At 42.6% G+C, this 23,424-nt stretch overlaps 1 protein-coding gene across 1 annotated transcript in view; it reads right to left on the bottom strand.

The window, feature by feature from the left end:
* LOC119008898 (protocadherin-16-like) overlaps nt 1-23,424 on the bottom strand; it is an 82,934-nt gene that overhangs the window by 55,631 nt on the left and 3,879 nt on the right. Inside the window, exon 2 of the mRNA XM_037079624.1 lies at nt 18,376-20,196. Coding sequence (XP_036935519.1) covers nt 18,376-20,175 — 1,800 coding nt within the window. The 5' untranslated portion in view covers nt 20,176-20,196. The remainder of the gene's footprint in view (nt 1-18,375; nt 20,197-23,424) is intronic.

Raw genomic sequence — 23,424 nt, 5'->3', positions numbered from 1 at the left:
ATAAAAAATGCTGTGCAGTCCAAATAAAGTGAGGTCACCCAAACGGAATCTGACAGGAAATGGAAAAATACAAAAGTTTTTTAACTGGAAGAAAAAGCTTTTTCATGATAACAGACGTTCACTTGTCTTGGCAAAACAGACGTGGAGCTTGAGACCCCAGTGTGGCACTGGAATGTGTACGTTCATTAAATATACTGTTACTTGTTTGGTGTAAAAATGTTTTGAATCATCATGTTTCTCACGTTTTATGATATTTCAATCTAAAGATCTAAAGTACTACGCACCTATGCATCTATTCCACCTGTTCAAATACAGAGTTTCAGTATGAACACTGCTCACTTTGCAGAAGTTGAAAAAAAATCTGACTGTACCATCCGTATCGACTTTAAATAAACTTGAAGAAAATCTCAAAGGTATGAACCTTCCCCTTCAAAAACAGATCCTAAAAGAATAATATATATCCTACTTCAGTGCCTCAACATTTCATCTTTGTTCTGTAGCAAAAGGAAGTGAGCAGAGATTCAATCACAATAACATCAGACTGTAATCTTGAAGTTCGTTGGTTACAAAAGGAAGACTCAACTTACAAATTCCTGATATAGAATAACTGAGCAATGCAACCATTCAGCAAATTTCAAACCCCTGTGGCTTTGAAAAATATAGGTTTCGAATCTTAGCCATCTAATTATACTGCATGTACTTCCCTTACGGGGGGACGATGCAAGGAGGAAGAAAAATAAACAATGAAATACCCTGTCTATTTGTTCATATTTTATGTGCACTTCTTTGACTGCAGAAGTGACAAATCAAAAGAAGCACAAAGGCCTTTATAATACACAACTAATGCAATCCAGATGTTTCAATTGAGAGAAAACTGTGTGTACAGTCCCCTCAATCCGCTTAATATGTAAAATTTAAAACAGTTCTGAAAATATTTTTCCTCTGAATATCGTCCAGATGAGCGAGCGTGTCAAGCTGTCTAGTTCTCTTCCCTTCTTTGTCTGTCAATATTTCCCACATGACAATGTAGACTTCCTGATAGATCAGAACTGAAGGGATTTTACGTACAATGACTCTCTGAAGCATAAACATGATTCAAAAATCAGAAATCTCTGGCCTCCTCAGACATCTGATCCTGCCTGTACGAAGATGAAGTGACTTCAACAGATCAGAGGTCTGGATTATGATTTGAGTTTTTTAAACTGATCAGGTGCATCGCCTGAATTTTAAATGTTTCTACTACAGACTCACTTTGGCAGCCATACAACTGGAGAGCACTGGATGACAGGAAGTGATGGTAAACCTGTGGAATTTCACTCTCAGGCCACTGACCTCCTGCCAAAATCATGTCTGCTCCGTCGGCCCACAACTCGCTGTGATTGATGCGACCTACACTGCAGCATGCAGGCATATTGCCTTGTCAGTTCAAATGTCAGGCTTCTGACTCAGTAGCAAGCGGCTCCCACACTGAGTGAACTTTTCTAAACCAACAGAACCGTCCCGGCAGTCACACACGGTAAAAAAAAAACCTGCAGGTCTGATGTGACACCTGGCTGGGAGCTCTTCACTGCTCCGTCTTTGAAACGTGAGGGGTTGGCTTGGTCATCCAGAGAGGGGAGCAGTGCTTTGTTGCCTTACTCCTAGATGCCTGGCCCCTCCAAGACCAGACAGAGAGAGAGAGAGTCGGCCTGGCGCTGGGGCCCTGGCAGTCAGAAAGATCTGTGGTGTGGCCCCTCCTTTTCACTGGGCTGGGATAAGCCATGGAGTGTGGCGCCTCTGAGGTTAGTGGGCTGCCTCATCGAGACACCAGCTCCATCATGAGCCTATTTTTATTCCATTTTCTCGCTTGCATTTTTTTTCTCCCCTACTCAGACCTCTTTTGCTCTCTTTTTTTTAGCCCTCCACTTTTGCCTTCTCTGTCTATCTCTTTACCGCTGTCCCTTTCTTCCATGGTGTTGAGATGTGTTTCAGCCTGCATGCATGACAGAGGAAAATGAAGAAAAAAAACTACGCGGCTCGGTTTCTGGTTTGGATCCCAATATTCACTTGCTTTTTTCCCCTTTCTGTCTTTCTGTATTTATTTTGCGCATACACTTGCCAAAATGGCAAGAGCTCCCTGTCAATGGTTTGGCACAATCCATGCAGTATATATATTCAAAGTGCTTTAACCCATATGCACAAAAGTTATTTATCTGTATCAACAACAGAGGCATTGTACGCCAGAAACTGCTCAGCTTCTCTTGTTTGTCTCCATGAAACTTTAATTTAATCTCGACATGTAACTTCTTCCATAGAGTCGCACTGAGAAGCATAATTAACATGCAGGTTGCTATCTTCCTCACACTGGGCCAAGAATAAACAAGAAAAGAAAGGCCTGAGAAAGATTGAACAGTCTTTGTTGGTATTCTAACGCCCCAAATGTCAGGATTGTACTTTTGAGGGAAAGGATCACTGTATTTAACCAGCTAATCCAACATGTTGAGTCAATTCACGTACAATGTGGTTGTGCTGGCGAATTAGCAGGGGGTCCTCAGCTTTCAGGCAAGGAGTTTACCATCATAAAGCAGCTGTCCCACATCAACAGTCCGTACGGACACAGACAGTGCCGTGTTTGTGCCATAAGCCATTCTATACAAGCACATTGTGGCAACTCCTTTGGCATTTTTTAACAGCCTGGCAACAGTAAGCTCGCAGAGTGAAAGGGGTCTAGACTGGTCTTCTAAAGGGACCCTCGCTTCACATTAGCACTCCGGGTTAAAAGAAACATTGCAACGAGGATATTGACATACTTGTAAATAAACCCTAATGAGGACAGGTTACCAGAACTCTAGACTAGAACAAACAGTAACTACAGTAAGTATTATGAGGGTGAAAAACGGGGGCATGACCGCAATTATCAAGGTCTCAAACACGACTAAAGGTGTGGGACTTTTTATATCGCTTAAGCACTCGAGGCCAAGTTTTTAAATAAAAGGCGAAGTCAGACTCTTGACTCAGATTCTTGGCAAGAGATGAAGGAATTATTTGATTTATTTAGAACCAATCTGCTTTCCTCTCAGCATCACCCATCACTCTGCTAACAACCATAGCTAAATGAGCTCTGTATCTCAAAAAAGACGCTTCACACAAAGTATTCTGTGAGCTGTCCTGGCTGAGTTGAATTCATTTGAATAATTTACTTTGCAGAATAGCATGAGAATATGGGGAAATGGTTGATCCATCAATCTAGTCTGACACGCCGCTTTAAAAAAAAACAAGGTTTCCGCTCTGTTCTTTGTTTGTGTGTATCTAATGAGAAAAGAAATAGAACACAAAGGTAGTAAGTTATATAATAAAGTCTTCTTTGGTGAGCCTGGAAGGGATTTGAAAACCCTGAATTAGTTTGGTGCTGTATGAGCATGCAATTTCCTCTCTCTCATCCACAGAGCACACCACTGCCACGGTGTTCATTTCCACTGGCTTCCTTCAGTGCCCACATCTGAAGATTCCCAAGCTTAAGCAGGGATTGGAAACTAACCTAGTGTCCAGCGTGAACACAGCTATGTGAGCATATCATGCCACTCTTTCCAGTCAGAGCACTCTGACGTCATACCATTAATCCCTTTCACCATACCACCCAAGCCTCGGGGAGACCACACCAAATCCAGCACTCGCCCCTCTAAGGAGAGGACCACTGGGATTGAATTAATGAGGCTTATTACATTACAGCAAACCAGTAATGAACATCACAAAAGACAAAGAGCCAAACTGGTAAAAAGAGAGGTGGTATCAGAACAATCAAAACTGCTTGCCAGTTAGGAGCGATCATGAAATAAAAAAGTCTCCTCCTACAAAATCACAAAAAGTTATGACTCATGAGCAAGATATTGCCTTGAGAGAGACATGTTTCCAAGGATAAGTGGACTTTTTACAAAAACCCTGATTCAATCATCCCTTTGAAAATCAAAAAGATGTCTTATGCTCCAGCTCACTTACTGCAGTCACATGTAGTCTATGTCACAGCACACATGCTTCTGAACATTTTAAATGTTCCCAGCCTCCACTGGCTTCCAATAATTTCCATATATTGTTAAAATAAATCTGCAGCCTCTTGAAACACGATTTAGTTGTATAATCCATCAAGTATGCAATTTTTGTATTAATCCTGTAATGCGGTACAAAGTTTTCAAATCAATCTGCACTTTAACTCACTGCTATGCAACGTTAGTGTGACATTAACAAAGAATTACGTAGACTTGAATGAATTGTATTGGATTACACAACTTACGAGTTGTGCCAGTTTATTTTCACACTCAAATGAATGGAAACCACTGGCTGCCTAGAATGATGGGGGAAAAAAACAGCCAAGAATCTGACACAGTATACCTTAGCATATATCAGAAAATGGTCCCAAAAATTGTTTCAAGTTAAGAGGTAGTTAAGAGGCTTAAAGTTGAAAAAATATTGGTAAGGTCATTTTAATCGCTCTATTCAGCAAACACAAAGAAGAGATTATAGGAAATGAACCCACTCACTTTAAGGAAAAAGAATGAACCACTTCAGTGTGGTTTATAATAAATCAGCCGAGTATTTAAAAAAGTGGCAATTTCAACAAAGTACTAGTGCTCCAGATGGTAGCGCTGCTCCTACAGATGAGAGGAGGCTCTCTAGAAAATAACAAATGACCTAAGTGGTTAAAATGGTCTACAAAGGCCTGGAAGTTGCATCGCCAACTCTACACTTGCCATAGTTACACAGAACATCCACTGGGACAGTTCTTGTAAATACTTCTTTCCTCATATACTTATTTCCATAATCACGGCCTGTGACCTAAAGGAGTTCATTCCTCCTTTCCATTTAGACAGAGTCCAAGCCACACCACCTCCTCCTCCTAGAGGAGTCCCCCCATCGTACAAAGTCACGCAGAACTGAGTTGTTGCACTGGGTGAATGAAAATTCACTTCACTCACTCTTGGTTAGCCTATCTGCCCCTACTGGCCACACAGAGACATGGCAACATCTACGGATGTTCATTATACTGGATTTAAATGGTTTAGTTTTCTCTTTACAGTACTACTGAAGTGTGTGGGTGCCTTGCATCAATGCAACCCAATTTGGTCCAGTAAGCTGCCATCTTTAAGTACTTCTCCTGTCAGAAAATATCATTAGCAGACCAATTTTATGACTTCAATCATAAGCACACACAGGAAAAATGAGGTCAATTAAATCATGGATTGCTTTCAGATCCCACCGTTCACTGAGCAGGGATCTGCCGTGATTGAAGCGTTGTCTCTTCGTCCGGGCCAAAACTCTTTTCAGCTTGTGTGCTTTGGCCTCGTCTTGATGCACCCTTCTCCTACTGCACAGACACTGGCCAAATCCTGCAGCTCTGTCCCACCTTCCCAGACTGAGAAAAGAAGACGCTGGCACGCAAACTGCTGCACAGTTCATCTCTCTCATCTCCTTACACAACACATTTCTTTATATTTTACCGTCATTTCTAAATGCACCAGACAGATATTGTTTGGCTTAAGTCTAACTCCAGGGAGAGGGGATATATTTTACAGATATTATTTAGCTGCCTCAGCTACAAGAAGGGACAAAAATCTATAAGCTGCAAAGAAACTTTGTTCATTACTTTGCCAGACTCCCAGACAATATAAATGATTACCTTTATATTATACAACCTAAATTCATGAGTGTGACATCTGTAAACGGTACAACTGTAAACCCTTGAAACTACTTAATCGAGGCTGGAAATTACAGCGCTGTCCTTGCTGAATTTTAGGAAAATTTGTAAATGAATAACATTTCATTTATTACTTCTTGTCATGTAGTGCAGTTTTCCTGTCAGTAACAAGGCCCAAAGGTTTAGCAAGCACATGATGGACAGGAGTATTTAAATGTTCTATTTCAACAATAATTTGATTTCAGATTTTTCTCAGACAGACACTGGTCAGTACAATGACAGCTGAATACTCCTAAACTGTTTACATTGTTGTCCACAGTGCCCACAAAGGCTTTGTCCACTCTGAGATAAAAGATTTGTGTTTGTTTCGTCACATGGCTCAGTTGTGAGAGATAAAGGCTGAACGTTTTTGCAACTGGCAGCCCTACTGGGAGAAGTCCGGAAGTGTTTTTTAGACTGATAGCTCTTCCCTTCCAAGTGGAAAAAGGAGGGCAAACTGAATCTAATCATGCTGGCACTTCGTTAGGATGCCCCCGATGTGTTATCAGAACTCAGGAGAGCTGGGAGGGATGGGGCGAAGGGAAGTCCCTTCAGTGAGACAAAAAGCATGAACAAAGACGTCTGAGCAGAGCTGGAGTTTAGGAGAGAGAAGGCCTTGTGAACTCCCCCCCATGTCTGTCCTGCATGACAGATGCAGAGGCCCTGCCACTGACAACATGCGAGAGTGGGGGGGTTGAAGAGGGCGAACATGTTGAATAAACATATTCAGTCCTCTGCAACCCCCCCAATTCCCCCTCCAAATGAAAACCTCAGTTGATATACACTATAGATTCATCGGATAGCTCAGTTTATACTCTGTGTTTATACACCAGGACAAATGTACCTTCTCCAGCCAAGAGATCATGATGTTCCTATCTCCAAACAAACATCCTCAGGCCCTGCTACATGTTCCCCAGACCGCTCGGATGTGTTGATAATGTTGTATGATAGCCGAGACAGTCCAAAAAGAAACAGTGATGAACTCTGGAGAAAGGACAGCTTAACTCTTAAAAGGCCAGCACTGTGTTTGTACAGGCTGCAGAGCAGCTGAGCTTCCAGAGTTTCATATGTTCACCTCTGCACAATTCATTTAAGGACTGTCCTCAGCCTAGCAAGAAAACACTCAACTGCAAATACATCAGAGAAACAGGCACTTTGGATGATGACCTACCCACGAAATCGATGGGGCTTCTTGTTTACCCCTCCCTTATTTCCCAGTATTGCCATAGCAACAAACCACCGCTTGAGCTTCATCTACACGCCTCTTTTACATGCGCACTGCATGAGGTAAATCGCCTCCTTTCCCATCTCAGCATCTGCTTTCTTTCTCACTCTTCCACCATCCGCATTCCCCATTTGTTTCAATCATTTTCCACCTTCTTCACTCAGTCTCTTCAAAAGAGCGCAGGTCACAGGACTGTCCTTTCTTCTGCACAATTTTTTTATTCAACCAATTTTGGAATCTCAAAACTTAAACATAATGCATAATGAATAGCTGCAAATAATCAGAGAAATTTCTGAAGATGAAGGCCTAAATCACTGCGTTATTTTAAAGATTGAAATCATTGACAATTGCTCTAAAATTACATTTTAAACTGGTCTGACATGATAAAAGGAAACGTGTCCTCCCAAATAATTTCTCTCTTATATTTTGATGTGTGTCAGAGCTTGGCTCAGTCCCACAACAACAGCAGTGCCCTCCCCCCAACTCCTTAGCAAAAACATTCACCATACTTCTATGTGTATGTGTGTTAGTGTGATGAATAAAGAGCGGAAGCAACAGGGCAAAGGGTGACTTCACACTTAAACAGCCTGTTTACAAGTCATTTACAGAACTGCAGGAGGGAGAGAGGCTCGGACAAGTCTCCCAAAGAAAGCCCCCCTTTCAGAAATACAAAAGCAAATAAAATCTGGCTGTATCGCCTGAAATGTGGGTATTTAAAGGGCAGAACGTAGCCCCTTGTTAAGGAAGAAGCGTTTCTTGAGCAGAAGACTTCTGTGCAGTTCATTTCATATTGATGGGGGCGACGTTTCTGATATGACTTCACGGTAAGAGGAGAATAAAAATCACTTAGATACCACTGAGCCTGTTAAAGTGTAGAATTAGTATGCTAAAGGTAAAAAAAAAACATGGGAGGGAAGGACCATGAATAAAAAATGGTGCAGCAGCAGCGATGACAGGGATGGTGACAGGAGAAGAGCCCTGACTGAAACTGGCTCAGATTTAAAGCCACAAAAGGAGCCTAATTATTTTCTCATCTTTCCCCTGCTCAGTCGTGTTATAGCTACTCCCTACACTACTGTTCGCTGAGAAGGTGACTGCCAAAGCATTGTGAACTAAAGCTTAAACACTCAAATTACACAGAGTGGTATACATGAAATGTTTTGTGCTTACATATGGGTAGAGTTAGGATGTATTAAGTCAAATTTCCTGGCTGTCAGACATTTTCATTTCTTTCCGGTACACTGATGAGTGACATTTGTAATGCAGCAGAGAGAACTACCACGAACATTACAGGATGCTCACGGCGCTGAGGGTTACATTTTATGCAGCATTGGAATTATAATGTACAATTTGAAAATCCTACACGTACTGAAGCAGGTTTTACATCCACAACCACAACCATGAAATGAACATTTCTGCATGAGAGTAATACCCATCCTGGAGCACAATAAGTATAAGACTCTACAACTTAGCCATCTTATCAAACATTCCGTTTGCTTTGGAGACGACATTGGATGGAGCCCAGGGGAGTTTTTGATTGTTGTCAAAATCAACTTAAAACATCACTCGATGGCTTCCCTTGGGCTGAAAACAGTATCTATTATTTATCAAAGCTTTTGTTATACTTGTGATGATGAAACCACCTGCCTCCTGTGTTCACAGCGTTGTCCAACCCCTCAAATGACTATAGTCGACAAGACATTAGACCAGCTGCCCCATTGATGGAAAAGTGCGACAGGGAAAATGTCTGTGAAAATTTGACTTGCGATTCCCTCAAACCCTTGGTGCCCTTGAGGAAAACCTGCTGAGCGATCAGCAGTAGAAAACTGCGGTAGTACATGAACACAGGGGCAGAAAGGAAACAAAGCAGTCAAGCAGTGATTCATTGACCGATTCCTGATTGAAGAGTTAAAAACTAGCCGGACAAAGGCAGATCTTTGAATGAGCTAGTGTTATTTCAGTATGCCGTGACTCCACATACAAAAGGCAAATTGCTACATTAATCATCATATCCGCTGTTTGGGCTAATCAGGTCCTGTAAGCAATAAATTGTTGATAGTAAAAATTGGCAGCAGGTGAATATGTAGTTCTCCCCAGGGCTGGTATAAAAGCAAAGATCTGAACTGATCTGTAAAACAAGATCATTCACATCTGCACACCCCCACAGATCAGTACATGTCCACATGAGAGTAAGGTTGTAAAGGAGTCATTCCACAACTAAAACGTGAAACAAACCCCACCAAACTGCTCTGTAACCAGGGCAAGCACTCAGAGAAAGGGGGATTGAAGAGGTTGCTTGGTTGTAAAGAAGGGCTAAAGATGGAGCTATAGGCGATGATATAGTACACTGAAGCACATGACAGAAATGCACTTGGGGTTTGATGCTTCTCCTGCGTCAAGGATATGATGAAACAGATTATGCATAATTTCCAGGTATCCTCAATAAAGACACAGCTAGGTTGGACTGCAGACGGCTTCTGAAACCAGATGTCTGGATGCCTTTAGCACTGGCGATGATGAATTGGCTTGTTGAAAGCATCAACAACTTGTTTCTCCATTATCCCGGCTACTGCACCGACCGGCTCTTTGTCTGCATTGATTTGAGTGGCGAGCTGACTTTGCAGAGGCTTCTGCAGACAATACACACTTTTCTAGGAACTTAACCATAAAGTATTTTTTCATTCATCCTCTGAGGGTGATCAGCCACGATAGAAAGCCTGAAAGAGAGCCTCTGTACAGTGTGCCTTAGCCACTCAAGAAACACGAAAACATTTGGTCAGTACTTTTCACTTCACATTCCAAGTCCTGCAACTCAATATGGTTCTGCCTAGAGTGGATCAGATGGGCTGCATGTCCAGCTTTTAACCTACGTTGGAATGGAAATATGCTGCAAAGCATTGATGTGAATCATTTTAGTTTGGACATAATCAGCCAAAATAATATCTGCTTCATAAATTTCCCTGCGCGAGTCTTATGGGTTGATGCCCTGGAAGATGCATTTGTGAAACAATCTGGGAGGAATCCAGGGCAATGATTAGAACATTTTTTTTCCACCCTAAAACCCTTTCTGCATCAAGTCACGCATTTACACATACCCTACAGCCTTTTGTTCGTCTTTTCTGATACCACATCACACATTTTCAGTCTTGCACTCCTACATACTAGCGCTGCCTAATTACAGCAGAGAGTCCCTCTGCTCCCGACTCTGCCTCCAGGCCTCTCACAGCACCAAGCCTCATACAACAATCTAAACAAAGATTTGGCCTTTCAACACGCTGGTTAAAAGAAGCAGCACACCACTCTCAACATAAACTCTGCAGCACCAGACCAAATTAGCCTTATGGATGAGGTACGCAACCCTGTGGTAATTAGTTCCCCCGCTAAATCTTTAAAGCACCTCCCAGCACTCAGAGGACGTCAGTGTTAAGCTAAGCAGTTGTCTCCTTATTACAACTAATCTGCAGCGTGAATGCATTACCTTAGAATAGATAAGGCATAACAGATGTCCTCCCTTATAACACAAGGGGCGTTTCTGGTAAATGTGGCGAAGGCTTCAAGATATACGCAACCAACAGTGTGAGCAAGGACCACCATGGAGCATCAGTACACACAGACTTGGAGTCTGGTTGGGGCACGCCTGGGTGCCTCTCAGTCTGAAGCCAAGACAGACAACGTTGGGTAACCGCAATGTAAAAGTGGAGCTTCTCACCCCACAAACCTCTTTCTCCACCTCTCTCTCTCTCTATTGCTTTCTTATTCTGTAGTGAAATAACAAATAGATAACTCACTCATTAAGCCAGGTACCAGAAAATGTTGTTTGGCATTTTTGCTTGATTAATGACTACCATTAATCAATTTTTATAATTAGAGTTGCTCCAATTCCAGTGCCCGTATCAGTAATGCATTCAATACTGCCTAAAATGGTGGAATAGTAATCCGTGAGGACACAAGTCTATACAACCTGTCCAATACCATATAATCTTTTTATCAGAAACAGAAATCTGGCACTTCCTTGCAGCATCCTGTACAGCTGTATTCAAGTTTTAATGCACTAGCAGCCAATATCCAAAAACAGCAGGCGAAAAACAACATCATTTTAAGACTATTTTTCTGCTTTAGAACACAGCTGTCTGCAGGATGCATGGTGATGAAGTAATGTATCTGAGACTAAAAAGTGTAATAGGACGGCAGTGAAACAAAGTTAACTTTGTTTTAGTGCCGTATACCTCCAGACAACAGAGCAGCTTCTTTCCTCAGGAAATAAGACTTTTCAATACTTCCCCAGCAGTCAACTGTGAACAATTTTTTTGATTTTATGACTTGATAAGTCAGAATCTGACCTGGTGGCATTAAGAATAAGTATAATAACTGTATAAAAATATACAATTTTCATATACTGGTATCTGTGTGAAATGAGGCTGCTCATAACCAGTTAAAAGTGTAGTACTTATATAGCTAATGTCTTAGAACATGCAGCCACTGAAGAGCTTTGGCTCAATAACATGCAGGCCAAAATAACTATCTGAATATTAAAAACTGCCTGATCAGAGAATAAATGAAGGGGAATACAAATCCGAGCAGGCATTTTCGATACGTAGTGCCTGGTATCATTTCCGTCAGTACTGAAAAAAGTATTGAGGTTCAATACCAGCTGTAAGCACTGATATGTTTCACACAGGAGCTGAGCGTGTTCATAGCATCGTTACTGTTAACGAGCATCTGCAAAACATCCTGCTCTAACAGTGTCAGGGTAGGTCCCAGGCTTTCCTGACCACACAGAGAGATAGCCTTGGCTATGGAATCTTTATGTCTGTCCTTGTTTGTATTTCCCCGTTTCACCACTTTGTTCCTAAGAAAGTACCCCCTCCTACAACTATTTCTCACAGGGGGAGCTGACGTATCTCTATGCTCGGCCACCTTCACAGCCCTAATCAGAGCTTGTCGTAAACCAAAATTGATCTAATTGAGAGCAGAATAGGATGATGTGACCACACGCTCCCCGTAACTGAATGTTCCACTGTTTCCATGAGCTTGTTGGGCCCAGTAACATTCTTCTGAATCGTTATTTCAACTGGCAGTCAGTGCAGCAGCGAGGCTGGACCAAAAGGGGGGGGCTGAGGTTTCTGGCAGACAAAAGCGATGCATTCTTTGTAACAGTCAAGTTCTGGATATGGAGACAATTTGCTTAGCGGTTACGATATTTCAGGGCTGTGTATATATAGTGCATGCTTTTCTAGAAAGAGGCAGTTCTGTCATGAATATAAAATACAACATGCTGGCGCAGGAGCATTTACCATCTGAATACCTGCACTTCATCATCACACCTAAAAATGATTTGTTGTTTTTTGTTTTGGATCTAGTTTCCTGGTTACTGATTTTTTTGTTACCTGGCAAGCTGTCACTCAGCGTCTGCTTTCCAGTCTGGTGGCTTCTCATGGACAGCAGGAGGACTGGATGGATGATTTAGCACAGATTTGCTTTGGAACAGAATGAATATCACGAGCAGATGATGCTTCCTGATGCCCAGCTTGTTTAGCCGTGCCAACTGCCTTGCACATGTGCAGGGGGACCACGGGCTGTGAGAACAGAAGGCCTGGCAGGCGTCATCGCAGCAAGCTTTTCAGTCAACCCCCCTTCTCATTCAGTCGTCTCAAAGGAGGAGGGTGGCAAAGTGAATAATTGTCTCTATTTACAAAGGTCAAGCAAAATTGCTCCTCTTGAGCCTGAATGCAACACTGTGACAACGTGGCTGTGAAGGCACACACACCTGCAGCCTGACTTCACTCTGGTGGTAATTTACACCCATGCCTTTCTTGCATCATCAAATTAGATAAGCCTGGGCCTGGTCTGACTGGGACCCACAAGGCAGTGTGTTCACATCACTCCAGGGAGGCCTAAGCATCTCCAGACAGGAAGATGTGCTGGTTTCACCTGCTCCGAACTACATGTCACCACTCCGGAGGGAAACAGGGGGAAGTGAAGAGGTGAAATTGGATCACAGATGGGATGCAGCAGTGTGGGAAAAGGAAGTGAGAAGAGATAAGAAGTCTGGACGGACACGGGGGAAAAAGTAAAGAGAGACGAACGGAGACAAAGAGACAGGAAGGGTGAAGGGGATCCAACCCCTCAGAGTCAGAGGATAGATGTTAGAGGAGGGATAAACAGCTGGATCCAGCTGCTGAGTCGGAGCTTTGTCACAGCTGCCTGTCCCTCTGGAGACTTTGAATTGTTTTCTTTCTCCCTCTTTCCCTCTCCTTACACTACACTAACACCCTTTCATAGAAATGTGGAAGCTGAGAGGTCCATCTCACCTGCAGCAGACAGTCTAGCAGACAGACTGGACTAATGAAATTTCTCGTCCCACGAGAGAGCCATATAAGCCCATCTTTCTTCCTTGCCAGATGTGGGCAGGAAACCCCTCCAGCACACTTTTATCTCGTTCAGCGTTTGCTTCACAGCCAACACTCTGCATGGCTGCATCACAGCCTGCACTGACCCTTTATATTCACCCTGAGGTATTGAAGACACTGTTTGCTTCACCACTCAGCACTTATATAAGGACAGCTACAAACAATTCTGTTTTTGAAAGATCCTTGCCTGATGGTTCAACGTGTCGCAGCAACGATCTTATATATATTCGAAAAGCATGAGCAGGTTAAGAGATATATAGACCATTGCTGAAAGGACTTCATTATCGCATCAACAGTTAATTTTGATAAATGATACACACTTGAGTCAATTATCAACCAAACAGTCCCCAGTTCCACTCTCTGAAACATGAACAGTTATTGCTTTTCTCTGATGCATATAATTCAAAATGAACATCTTTGGGAAATGTACATTACTTTGAGTTTGGGGAATATTGTGTTGGCCATACAGAATTCTTGAAAATTGTAAAAATTAATCAAGAGCTCAACAATGAATGAAGGCAATGACATAAACAAAGCATTTGCACTTACGGTCTAAAAATATAGTGGTCATTCTACGGTGTTTCAGGTTTTGCTGTTCAAACACCCACAGCTTTGGTTTTCCGCTAATGAACAGCACTTCCTCCCAGCCTCTGTATTCAACCATATACCATTAAAAGTTTTACCACAACTTACTCGTCTTCCTGTGCTGTTGGAAAAGTGAAGCGGTCGACTTTCTGATGGACATCTGAGCACAATAAAATATGCTCCGCTGTCTCAAGCACAGCAACTTTGACCTGAACACCCACACTCTATCCAGATGTACATCAGTGTTTATGTTCGCTTCAGTGCCCCTGCTAGGCCCAGGAGTAAGTGTTCAAGGAAGTATTACATTTGCAAACACATTAAGTAGCACATCCAGTTTCCTGCAATTTTACCATTCCCTGAAAATACTGTTATACCGCAGAGCCACAGCGAAGCTCGGTAGTTAGCAGGAGGAAAAAGAAACAGTGGAGACCAAAAGCAGAGTCAGCTCGCCTCAAGCTAAACCAATCCCTGGGGGAGACAGGCCAGTCTGGTATTAAAACAGACAAGTGAACATTTTGTTTGACACAAACCATTTTCAGAAAAATGTCTGGTAAGAATTGATTACACGCTTTGTGTACCAAAATACTAGTCTGAAACTGGCAATTTTACTCATCTCCTTAGTTAGTCTCATTTGGTTACGGTGGAAAAGCTTGACTGGAGGAGTTAGCAAAGTTTATTAAAGAAAGAAAGAGGCCATGTCCCTATGTGTCAACAAATTGTTGCATTTTACACGGCTGTTTTGCAGTAGATGTAGTCTGGGTGCAATTCACAATGAGCTACTTTTATAAACAGCGCTGACAACGACTGGCAATTGTGATTGACATTTAAAACTAGCAGCTAAAACACTGAAAAAGGAGCTTTGTGGAGGAGCAAAACTTTATTTTTTATGTAAAACTGTCTTTCCAACAGGGACTGCAGGTATTCTTGGACACACAAAAGAAAAAAAAAGGCATAAACTGTGAAAAGCAAGATTTATTTTAGCAATGCAGGCCTCCCAATGTCCCCTGAGGAAGCTCGTACAAAAGCATCTCCTGCAATTAAACAGTGAACACCAAATCTTTATACAGACTGTACTGCAGAGAGCACCATGAATGTGTCTCAATTAAGAAAATTATTACCTTACGCCACCACAAGAGTCATGCCAGGTAATTCTTTTCAAGCACACCATAGACTCAAGCACCTGTCTGGTGGTCACCCGTGGGTGGCTGCTTTAGTACGAAAAGACTGAAACTAAAACTGCGAGGGACTCATGAAAAAGAAACACATTCTTTCAATCATTCATACTTTCTCTCCGGGGCAATTATGAGTACTCCACTTTCCCATAGACCGGTTGCTTTTATGTTGGCAGGAATGGAGAAGAGATTCAGAGTGCCACTTCTCTGGGGTACCTCTTTCAACTAGGCCGCCTTTAAAGAATTCAGTGAAATAATGAATATGTTTGAGTGGTGCTGTATGTTACACCACTCTGCAAGACTCTGCATCTGTAGTTATCTAAACTAAAAACTTTCAGGCTTATAATACTGTTGCGCACAAGAAACCCCAGCCAAGGCATAAAAGGGGACGTGATGTGTTTAGTCAAAAAGTTGCCAAGGCATTGCTGAGACAGGAAGCACTTTGGGTGGCGAAGGCACTGATGAATGCAAAAGTTTGTGTTGCAACTTAAAGAAAGAAAAAAAAAAAAGGCAAAATATTTCCTCCCTCTCTCTCAGCAATCAGTGTTTGCCTCATGTTGCTAGGGGGGCTCCAGCGATGACAAGCGGACCATTCTGTCATGAACATGGGGGAGGCTGGTTTAAAAATTAGGTCTGGCCTACCCTCACACCCAGTTAATGAGATATGAAGTGTGATCAGATAAGAATTTTGGATAGGGGACAGACCAACAGACAGACGAGGAAGCCCCCCCACTTGTGTCACCTCCGCCGCTCATGCCAGCGCTTGTCAGGGCTCATTTCCCCCTCAGCTGCCTGGAGACCCCCTCTCGCCTTTCTGCTGGAGCCAGAACGACCCCCCAAAACAGACAGAGGGACAATTCTTGCAGAGACACACACTTAGAACCAACCCAAAACCACAATGAAATGAGGTGTAAATTATTCCCCAATGTGAGATTCTGACATAACCAAATGGAAAGCGCCATTGCTTCATAAGCGAAATAACACATAGGGGAATTAATGGCAAATATCTCTCAATGCCAAGACAACCAGGGTTGGCTTTACTGAATTTGGAGATATTAGGGCTGGCTGATGTGCCTCATTATCCCTAATGACATCTTGTATTACTCCTCTCTCTTCCTCCGAGTCAGGAATCAAAAGCTCTATGCTTAATGAGCTATTTAAATGACCTTGAGGCAATTGTTGCTTCATCCTGTTAACTAAACTATTATTCCAAAGGGACCTCACACATGTCATCTAAAATGTACACTGGCTGAATACAGTGTTACGGTACCTCTTGAGTGAATGCTATCCACAGTGTGCGTGTGTGTGTGTGTGTGTGTATATATATACATATATATGTGTATGTATCAAACAGAAGTATGCCATGAGCATAGGACATTATGGTATTGTGGTTCCCTTATAGCATCAGATCTGCGCTGTAACTTTTAGACTGTCCAGAAAACTTGTAAAATGAGGAAGTTTTAATACTAATAATGGAGAATACAATTGATAATGGCTCATGAAATACATTCCACAGAGCAGCTTGTGGTTTTCAAGATGTTGTTTTTCATGTCGTATTTGATTTCCACTCACAGGGATGACCCATTTTCTTGCAGTATATCTGGCATATTGAATTACAAGACTGACTGCTGTTAATAGGCTTAACTCCTTATTTTTAGTTATAGTTTTTTTCCGCACACATCTAATTCTAAAGTCATCCATAAACCCAACTGATGTATTGCAGAAAGTGACAAAATATCACAGGCACAGCACTGTGGAGCCAGACGATATTAGAATAATCATGAACTGCTGTGCTGGTGACCTGCAGGAAAAAAAAAAATCAAGCCACTTCAAACGTTTGAATTAATGATCACAATGTCCGTATTGTAATGGTTTTTTGGATAGGCATTGTGTATGGAAAAAAGGGAATTGGGAATTTCATCTGCAAAGGAAAAAAAGGCAGTCATCAGATGTCTTGCTGAGATGTTTGGATGTAGAGCTGGCACCCCGAGTAAGAGCAGTCTGTTCTCACATGGCCCGCCAAATACAAGTCTGAGGCATCCAGGCAGGCTCAAGAGAGGCCAGAGAGCAGCGACTTGAAAGACCTACTTCATAGTTGGCCCTGTGAAGCCACTGATCAAAATATATCATACTCTGAGAGATGTTTGCGAGCAGGTAGAAATGCTTTTGGAGGCGATGAGGAGCACAGTCCATAGTCAGACCATTTTGAAAGAAAACAAAATATGGAGTTTCAGATATTTTCATAGAGCGTGAACTTCAGCCCACATCGGAAAGAGTGATCGTAAAGCTTTTACAGATCTCCAAAACATACATTTCTTTAATTATTCTTTGGTTTGGTTTCAAAATTCCATAATCAATTTCAGTGTATTTCTCCTGATCCTTGTGGTCCCTGTGATTTATAATTAGGGGACCTCCCAAAAGAAGCCTTCGTAGCTTCTATTTCTGCAGTCAAGCCAGAAGTCGCAGTGAGGCCTGCGTCTCCCTTCATCCCTCCTTCTCCCAAGGCCAAACCCTGGGCCAAGATCCCGTCTGCAGGGCCCTCTGTCTGGACTGCACTCTGTATCCAACTCCTTGATCCATGCGATACTACAGCAGACTCTTGTGAAATAGAATTTGCCTGAATGTCTATACTTCACTTGAATCACTTGAATGATTTAACTAACTGATGAGCTGTCTTTTTGTACGTTCTGTCTTTTGAATAAGATTGCCAAAACCGATATGTTTAAATGAAACAGCACTGCAGTCACTGGGGGTGCTGTAATTTGTCTAAACTTTAATTCATCTTGTCGTCGACAGCCATTTTTTCTCACGCTCAACTAGCCTAATTAAGGTGCCTTTTGAGAGTGAAGTGACATCTATGTCTTTAGATAAAGCCCTGAATTTGTCTCTGCCTGTGAATATGTGAAAAACCCTTTTGTGCCTGGGCTGACAGAGGACTTTACACTGCCTCTGTTACCCTGGAAACCTTTTGAGAGGTGAAGGGGAGGACAGCCAAAGACGAGATCATCTTGGCCTAAAACTGCAGGTAAATCCTCACTCAGGCAGTCCAGTTTAAACAGCTTTAACATTAAAAAATAACTCTTCATTGAGGAATGAAAGGAGTCAGCAAAGTCTGACAAATTTCTCTCCCATTGAACTAATAAATTTCCATTTGTTATTCTCTTCACAATTGCCCCCAAGTTGAGTTCAACCTCTCACATGAGCTCAACATTTTAGCGTAGGAGTGTGTTTACAAACTTTTTAATGAAATAAATCTGACAAAAAAAAAAGTCCTACCTCAAGAATGCAGGTCCCGGGAGCTGTGTTCTCCTTGATGGACACGTTATAGAAGTTTCTCTCAAAAACGGGCTCGTTGTCATTTATATCCTGAAGCACAATGTTAACGACAGCCGTGGAGGACAGGGGTGGTTTCCCTCCATCTGTGGCCACCACAGTAATACTGGGATTGGGGTTCTTTTCATAATCCAGTTGTGAAAGAGTGGTGATAATCCCCGTGATGGAGTCCACACTGAACCAGTTGGAGTAAGCACCTTGGTCTTTCAGGATGCTGTAGGTAATGTCCCCATTGGGCCCCTGGTCTTTGTCTCTAGCTGTCACCTGTAGCACAAAGCTCCCTGGAAACACCACTTCAGGAATAACCTGCCTGTATACTGGCTGGTCAAACAGAGGAGGGTTGTCGTTGATGTCGGTCACCTGGATAGTGAAGGCGGACTCGGCCCTGAGAGGAGGCGTGCCAGAGTCTGTCGCCATCACCCTCAGCTCGTAGGTGTCTCTCTCCTCCCGGTCCAGAATCTTGTCCACACAGATCAGATAGATGATGCTGTCCTTAGTGGTCAGGGCAAATTTTCCATCTCCTCCCTCTAGCGACACATTGACATTGGCATACTCTCCATAGTCTGGGTCAGTGACTGAGATCCTGGCTACATACTGGCCTGGCTGTGCACCTTCCGAGATTCTGGGAGATCCATCCTCACTGAGAAAGATGATGGTCATGGTGGGCTGGTTGTCATTGTAGTCTCTGACATGGATGGTAACGAAGGCATTGGTCACCTCAGGCTGGGTCGCGTTGTCTTGAGCCTGGACCACCAGCTCGTGGACTCTCCTCATCTCAAAGTCCAGCGGTTTGTTTAGTGTGATGACGCCAGTGCGAGAGTCAACGACAAAGTAGCGTTCCGGGTCACTTTGTCTCCTGTTGATTTCATACAGCACCATCCCATTGTCCCCTTCATCTGCATCTGTGGCAAACACCTGCAGGATGTTGCTTCCTGGCTGGAGGTTCTCAGATATTATGGCATGGTAGCGGCTCTGGTTGAAAACAGGAGCGTTGTCGTTTATGTCTTGTACAGTAATATCTAATGTCATCTGATCAGTCCTTTTTGGGGAACCACCATCAAAAGCTTCCAGAGATAAAGTATAGGTGGATCTTTTCTCTCTGTCTAGAATGGCATTGACCACCAAGTCCAGATAGAGAACCTCGCTGCTTCCCCTCCTGGTCTCCAGGGTGAATGCCTGGCCAACATTTCCATCCTTGATAAGGTAACCCTGTGTTGTAAGCTGCCCTTTATCAGCATCAACAGCTGGCTCAAGAGGAAACCTGGTGCCAATGGCTGTCTGCTCCGGGATTTTAAACGTGGCTCGTTTTCTCGGAAACATCGGGGCGTGGTCATTTATGTCGTTCACTTTGATGGTCACCTCCACGGTCACACCTGTCATGGTGACAGCAATGAAGTTGTACCTATCCCGAAGTTCCCTGTCCAGAACTTTGGCGGTTTTGATAATGCCCGTGCTCTCATCTATGTCCAAATCGTTACCCACGCCTGTGCCCTCATGGTCTGAGATGAAGTACAGGGACGCTGTGATGCCTGGAGGAAGTCCTGCGCTGATGTCACCCACAATTGTGCCTGCTGGCTGTTCCTCATCTAGCTGTAGCTCAAGGGTGCCCAGGACCAAGGGTGAATGGACTGTTAGAAGCTCCAAGGCCACATACACCATTAGCACTATCCTTCTGTTCCACCAACCCTCACGGTGCAAAGGGTCCATTACAGACTTCCCAAAGCCCTTGGCAGCTGTCTTCATTTTGGCTCCTTCTTTTTAAACCTGAAGACACACAAAGAGGAAAAGCTGAGCAATATCAAAACCTTACAACAGCAGAAACTAAGAAAAGGTGTGTGTTATTTTTGCCTCGAAATACAGAGCAAGTTAGTTTAAGAAAAATAAGAATATGCCTTAAACACTTTCCCGTATGCTTTATTGGCTCTATTCCCAACCACAGCACATACAATAGACCCTGCACAGAACATTTTCCGACACTTCTTAGTTCACTTAATAAGTCAACACCTTGTTCCCCCTACATACCAGAGAGTTCTCCCTTGCTAAAGAAACATCAAACCCACATGCTGCAGCACACTACCTCTGACAGGGTGTTTTTGGCTGTAACTATTCAACTCTAATTAAAAAGGTGCAGGAATCGCTACCCAGTGTGTTTTACAATAGTTGCACCCTCTAGTGTAAGTCTGGGAGGTGAGGTCCTGGATTTTAGTGCCACATTTTTCTCTCGTGGACTAACACTTCTCCAAGAACCATTTAAAACATTTAACTCTACCCAAGCAAACATCTTTCAATACTTACGGGAATTAATAGTTTGACTGTTAAATCAAGGGGGAAAACCTTCAAATATTGATATTTAAAAAGGAGAGAGGGTGTCAGAATTCCTTGCATAAACAATAGGCGAGCTCTGGCAGTGCACCCACACCGCAGCAGAGGATCTGTAATTGAGACTGAGAGACACTTCAGAGCAATGTGGAACTTGTTCAACAAGACTGTCACCATCTGCAGAATAATCCAAAAACCACCAAGTGTCTGGCACACAGAAAATGATTGTGTCTTTTTCATTAAATAGGAAGAGCCGCTTCCAGTTGTCTGTGGTTCTCATGTCATTCATTACTACGCTGACTTGTCTGCAAAGTAAATTTAGCTTAATTTTCTGGAAATTTAAACAGCAGCACATAAAGATCTAATAAATTTGGGGGAATTGAGTGTCTAGTGAAAACTCTTCAATGCTCCCCCCAGTGGTTTAACCAATACCTGCAAGGAAACATTCCCATCCCCATCTGTCTGTCTGTGCACTAAATGCCCCCTATGTGTCCCTGAATGCAGTGAGACGATCCATCTCAGCCACAGTGGTGACAGTGTGTTTGAGTGACAGAGCAGTACAGCAGAGTTGAAGGGCTCCATGCAGTCTACCTCTCTCCCCTTTTCTGGCTCTGCAGCATTGTAATTGAGATCTGCTGGAAGTTGGCCATAAGCATAAGATTCCAGGGCTAATTTCAGTCTGCCGTGATTCAGAGCCCGCAACACTGAAGATGCTAACTTTAACGTCATGAATTGGTTTGTGTTCAAAGTATTGTAAGTAGTAAGAAATGTTGGCACATCACATTCATTCTGTTGTGAAATGAAAACCAGTTCTGTGTTACAAGTTTTGAGATTATTTAACAGCTTAGGAACAAAAATGAAATCAATTTACTGCATTGATTCCTAATTCATATCAATGTCACAGTGAATTCTTGCCATCACTAACCACCTCTGCAGTGATAGATTAAAAAAGGTTGATGTTTTTCATTCACAAGGACCTTTCTCAAGCACTACAAATTCATGACTACATACCAGACATTGGGTTGCTTTGTGAGAGCTGTTCTTGGCCAAAACATAAGCACATCCATGACTGCCTTAAACATTTTTAAAGCACTTGAACTTTAAAGTCTCAGCATTGATTTACTTTACTGCAACACTGGGGATGCCTTATACAATGCTCTCTCTCTCTCTCTCTCTCTCTCTCTCTCTCTCTCTCTCTCTCTCTCTCTCTCTCTGTCTCTCTGAAGCACAAAGGATAGTTTTCAAGGCCAGGATCTTTGTCCAAATGCCACAACTGAAATAATGCATTCTCTGGTTGAGCTACAGTGGAGGACCTCTGCAGAGCGGAGTAGCCTAATGGATGTAGCAGACACAGTCGGGTAGTCTAATTGCACAATACCAGGTTAAGGAGGACATCTGGTTTTGAAAGATTCAGTACAAAGTTAAAGAGAAATTTCAGCACTTTAAAGTTACGTTCTTATGTAAAGTCAGAACCTTGGTGGGCGCTACCTCTCTATTGTTCACCTAATATATAACAAATACTGTCGCCAATCCACCCAGTCAAGCCTCCATTGCTGAGAGTTTCATATCTGAACATTACAGGCCACTTAACATTCAGGATATAAAAGGTAACAACCTATTCATGCACAGGGCTTCAGGGAAAGCAATCCAGAAAAAAACTGTTCAGAACAGCTGCTGATGGTTGAAAGCTGTTGCATTTAGAATGCCAATCCCATTGTGGCTTGGATTCAGATGTTTTCCTTGCATCATTGTCCTTGATCACGGTGAGTGCCTATTGCTTGTAGTTGGTGAAGAGTTTCGTTTTAGATGATGTAACTGTTGGAGGATTAACATCCGTGTAAACACAGCAGAGACACAAAAATATTTCATTTGCACGTTGGAAAAGCTTCCTTGAGGTTATTTTTTCCTAAAAACCAGCATGTGTGAAACACATCATGAACATCTCATTGTGAGCAGTAACTATAGCAGTGACCCACTTTCTTTCGAATTTTCTAAACCAAGTCAACCGACCAAATCCAAGGTTTCTAGGATTTACATGCAGAATGAAACCTCTGTTTGAATACAGTGGTGATCACTCTGAGCTCTCTGCTAGCATGACTGGAATCAGCATCAAAATCCCTGGCAGCAGTGAATGCTGGGAACATCAGGGCTGCATTTCTACTGCTCATGTTTGGTAAAATGTGTCAGACATTCATTTTTCATGATAGCTGAAAATATATTTGTTCATTCATGTTTCACTTTTCAATTTTCTGTGATGTACTTTTTGCAGTTCTCTCGCTACAGGATCAAGACATCCAGGCCTTTGGTTTGGCAAAATATAGAGCTGACAATCCATCTGGACAAACACTGTTACCTCCCTCCATGAGCCAATACCTACATTACAAAGACAAATGCCAAACCTCTCATGAAATTAAATTATTTCAACCATGTAGAGTAAAAGATACCTTTAAACATCTTAATACAGTGGATATAGCCACATATCAAACTGGCCTTAGTCAAGTCATATAAATTTGTCTGTTAAGATATATCTTAGGGATACTGACTAATCCTCATATACTTTTCTTGAGCTAATTTCTACAATCACACCTTGAGATGCCTTGTGAATTAGACTTGATGCTTGTCTGATCCAACCTGAGTATTTGATCTGTAAGTATACATCCCAAATGCTGTTGA

This window comes from Acanthopagrus latus, chromosome 2 (genome assembly GCF_904848185.1).
Source record: "Acanthopagrus latus isolate v.2019 chromosome 2, fAcaLat1.1, whole genome shotgun sequence".
Lineage (NCBI taxonomy): Eukaryota > Metazoa > Chordata > Actinopteri > Spariformes > Sparidae > Acanthopagrus > Acanthopagrus latus.
This window is presented reverse-complemented; position numbering and strand designations above follow the sequence as displayed.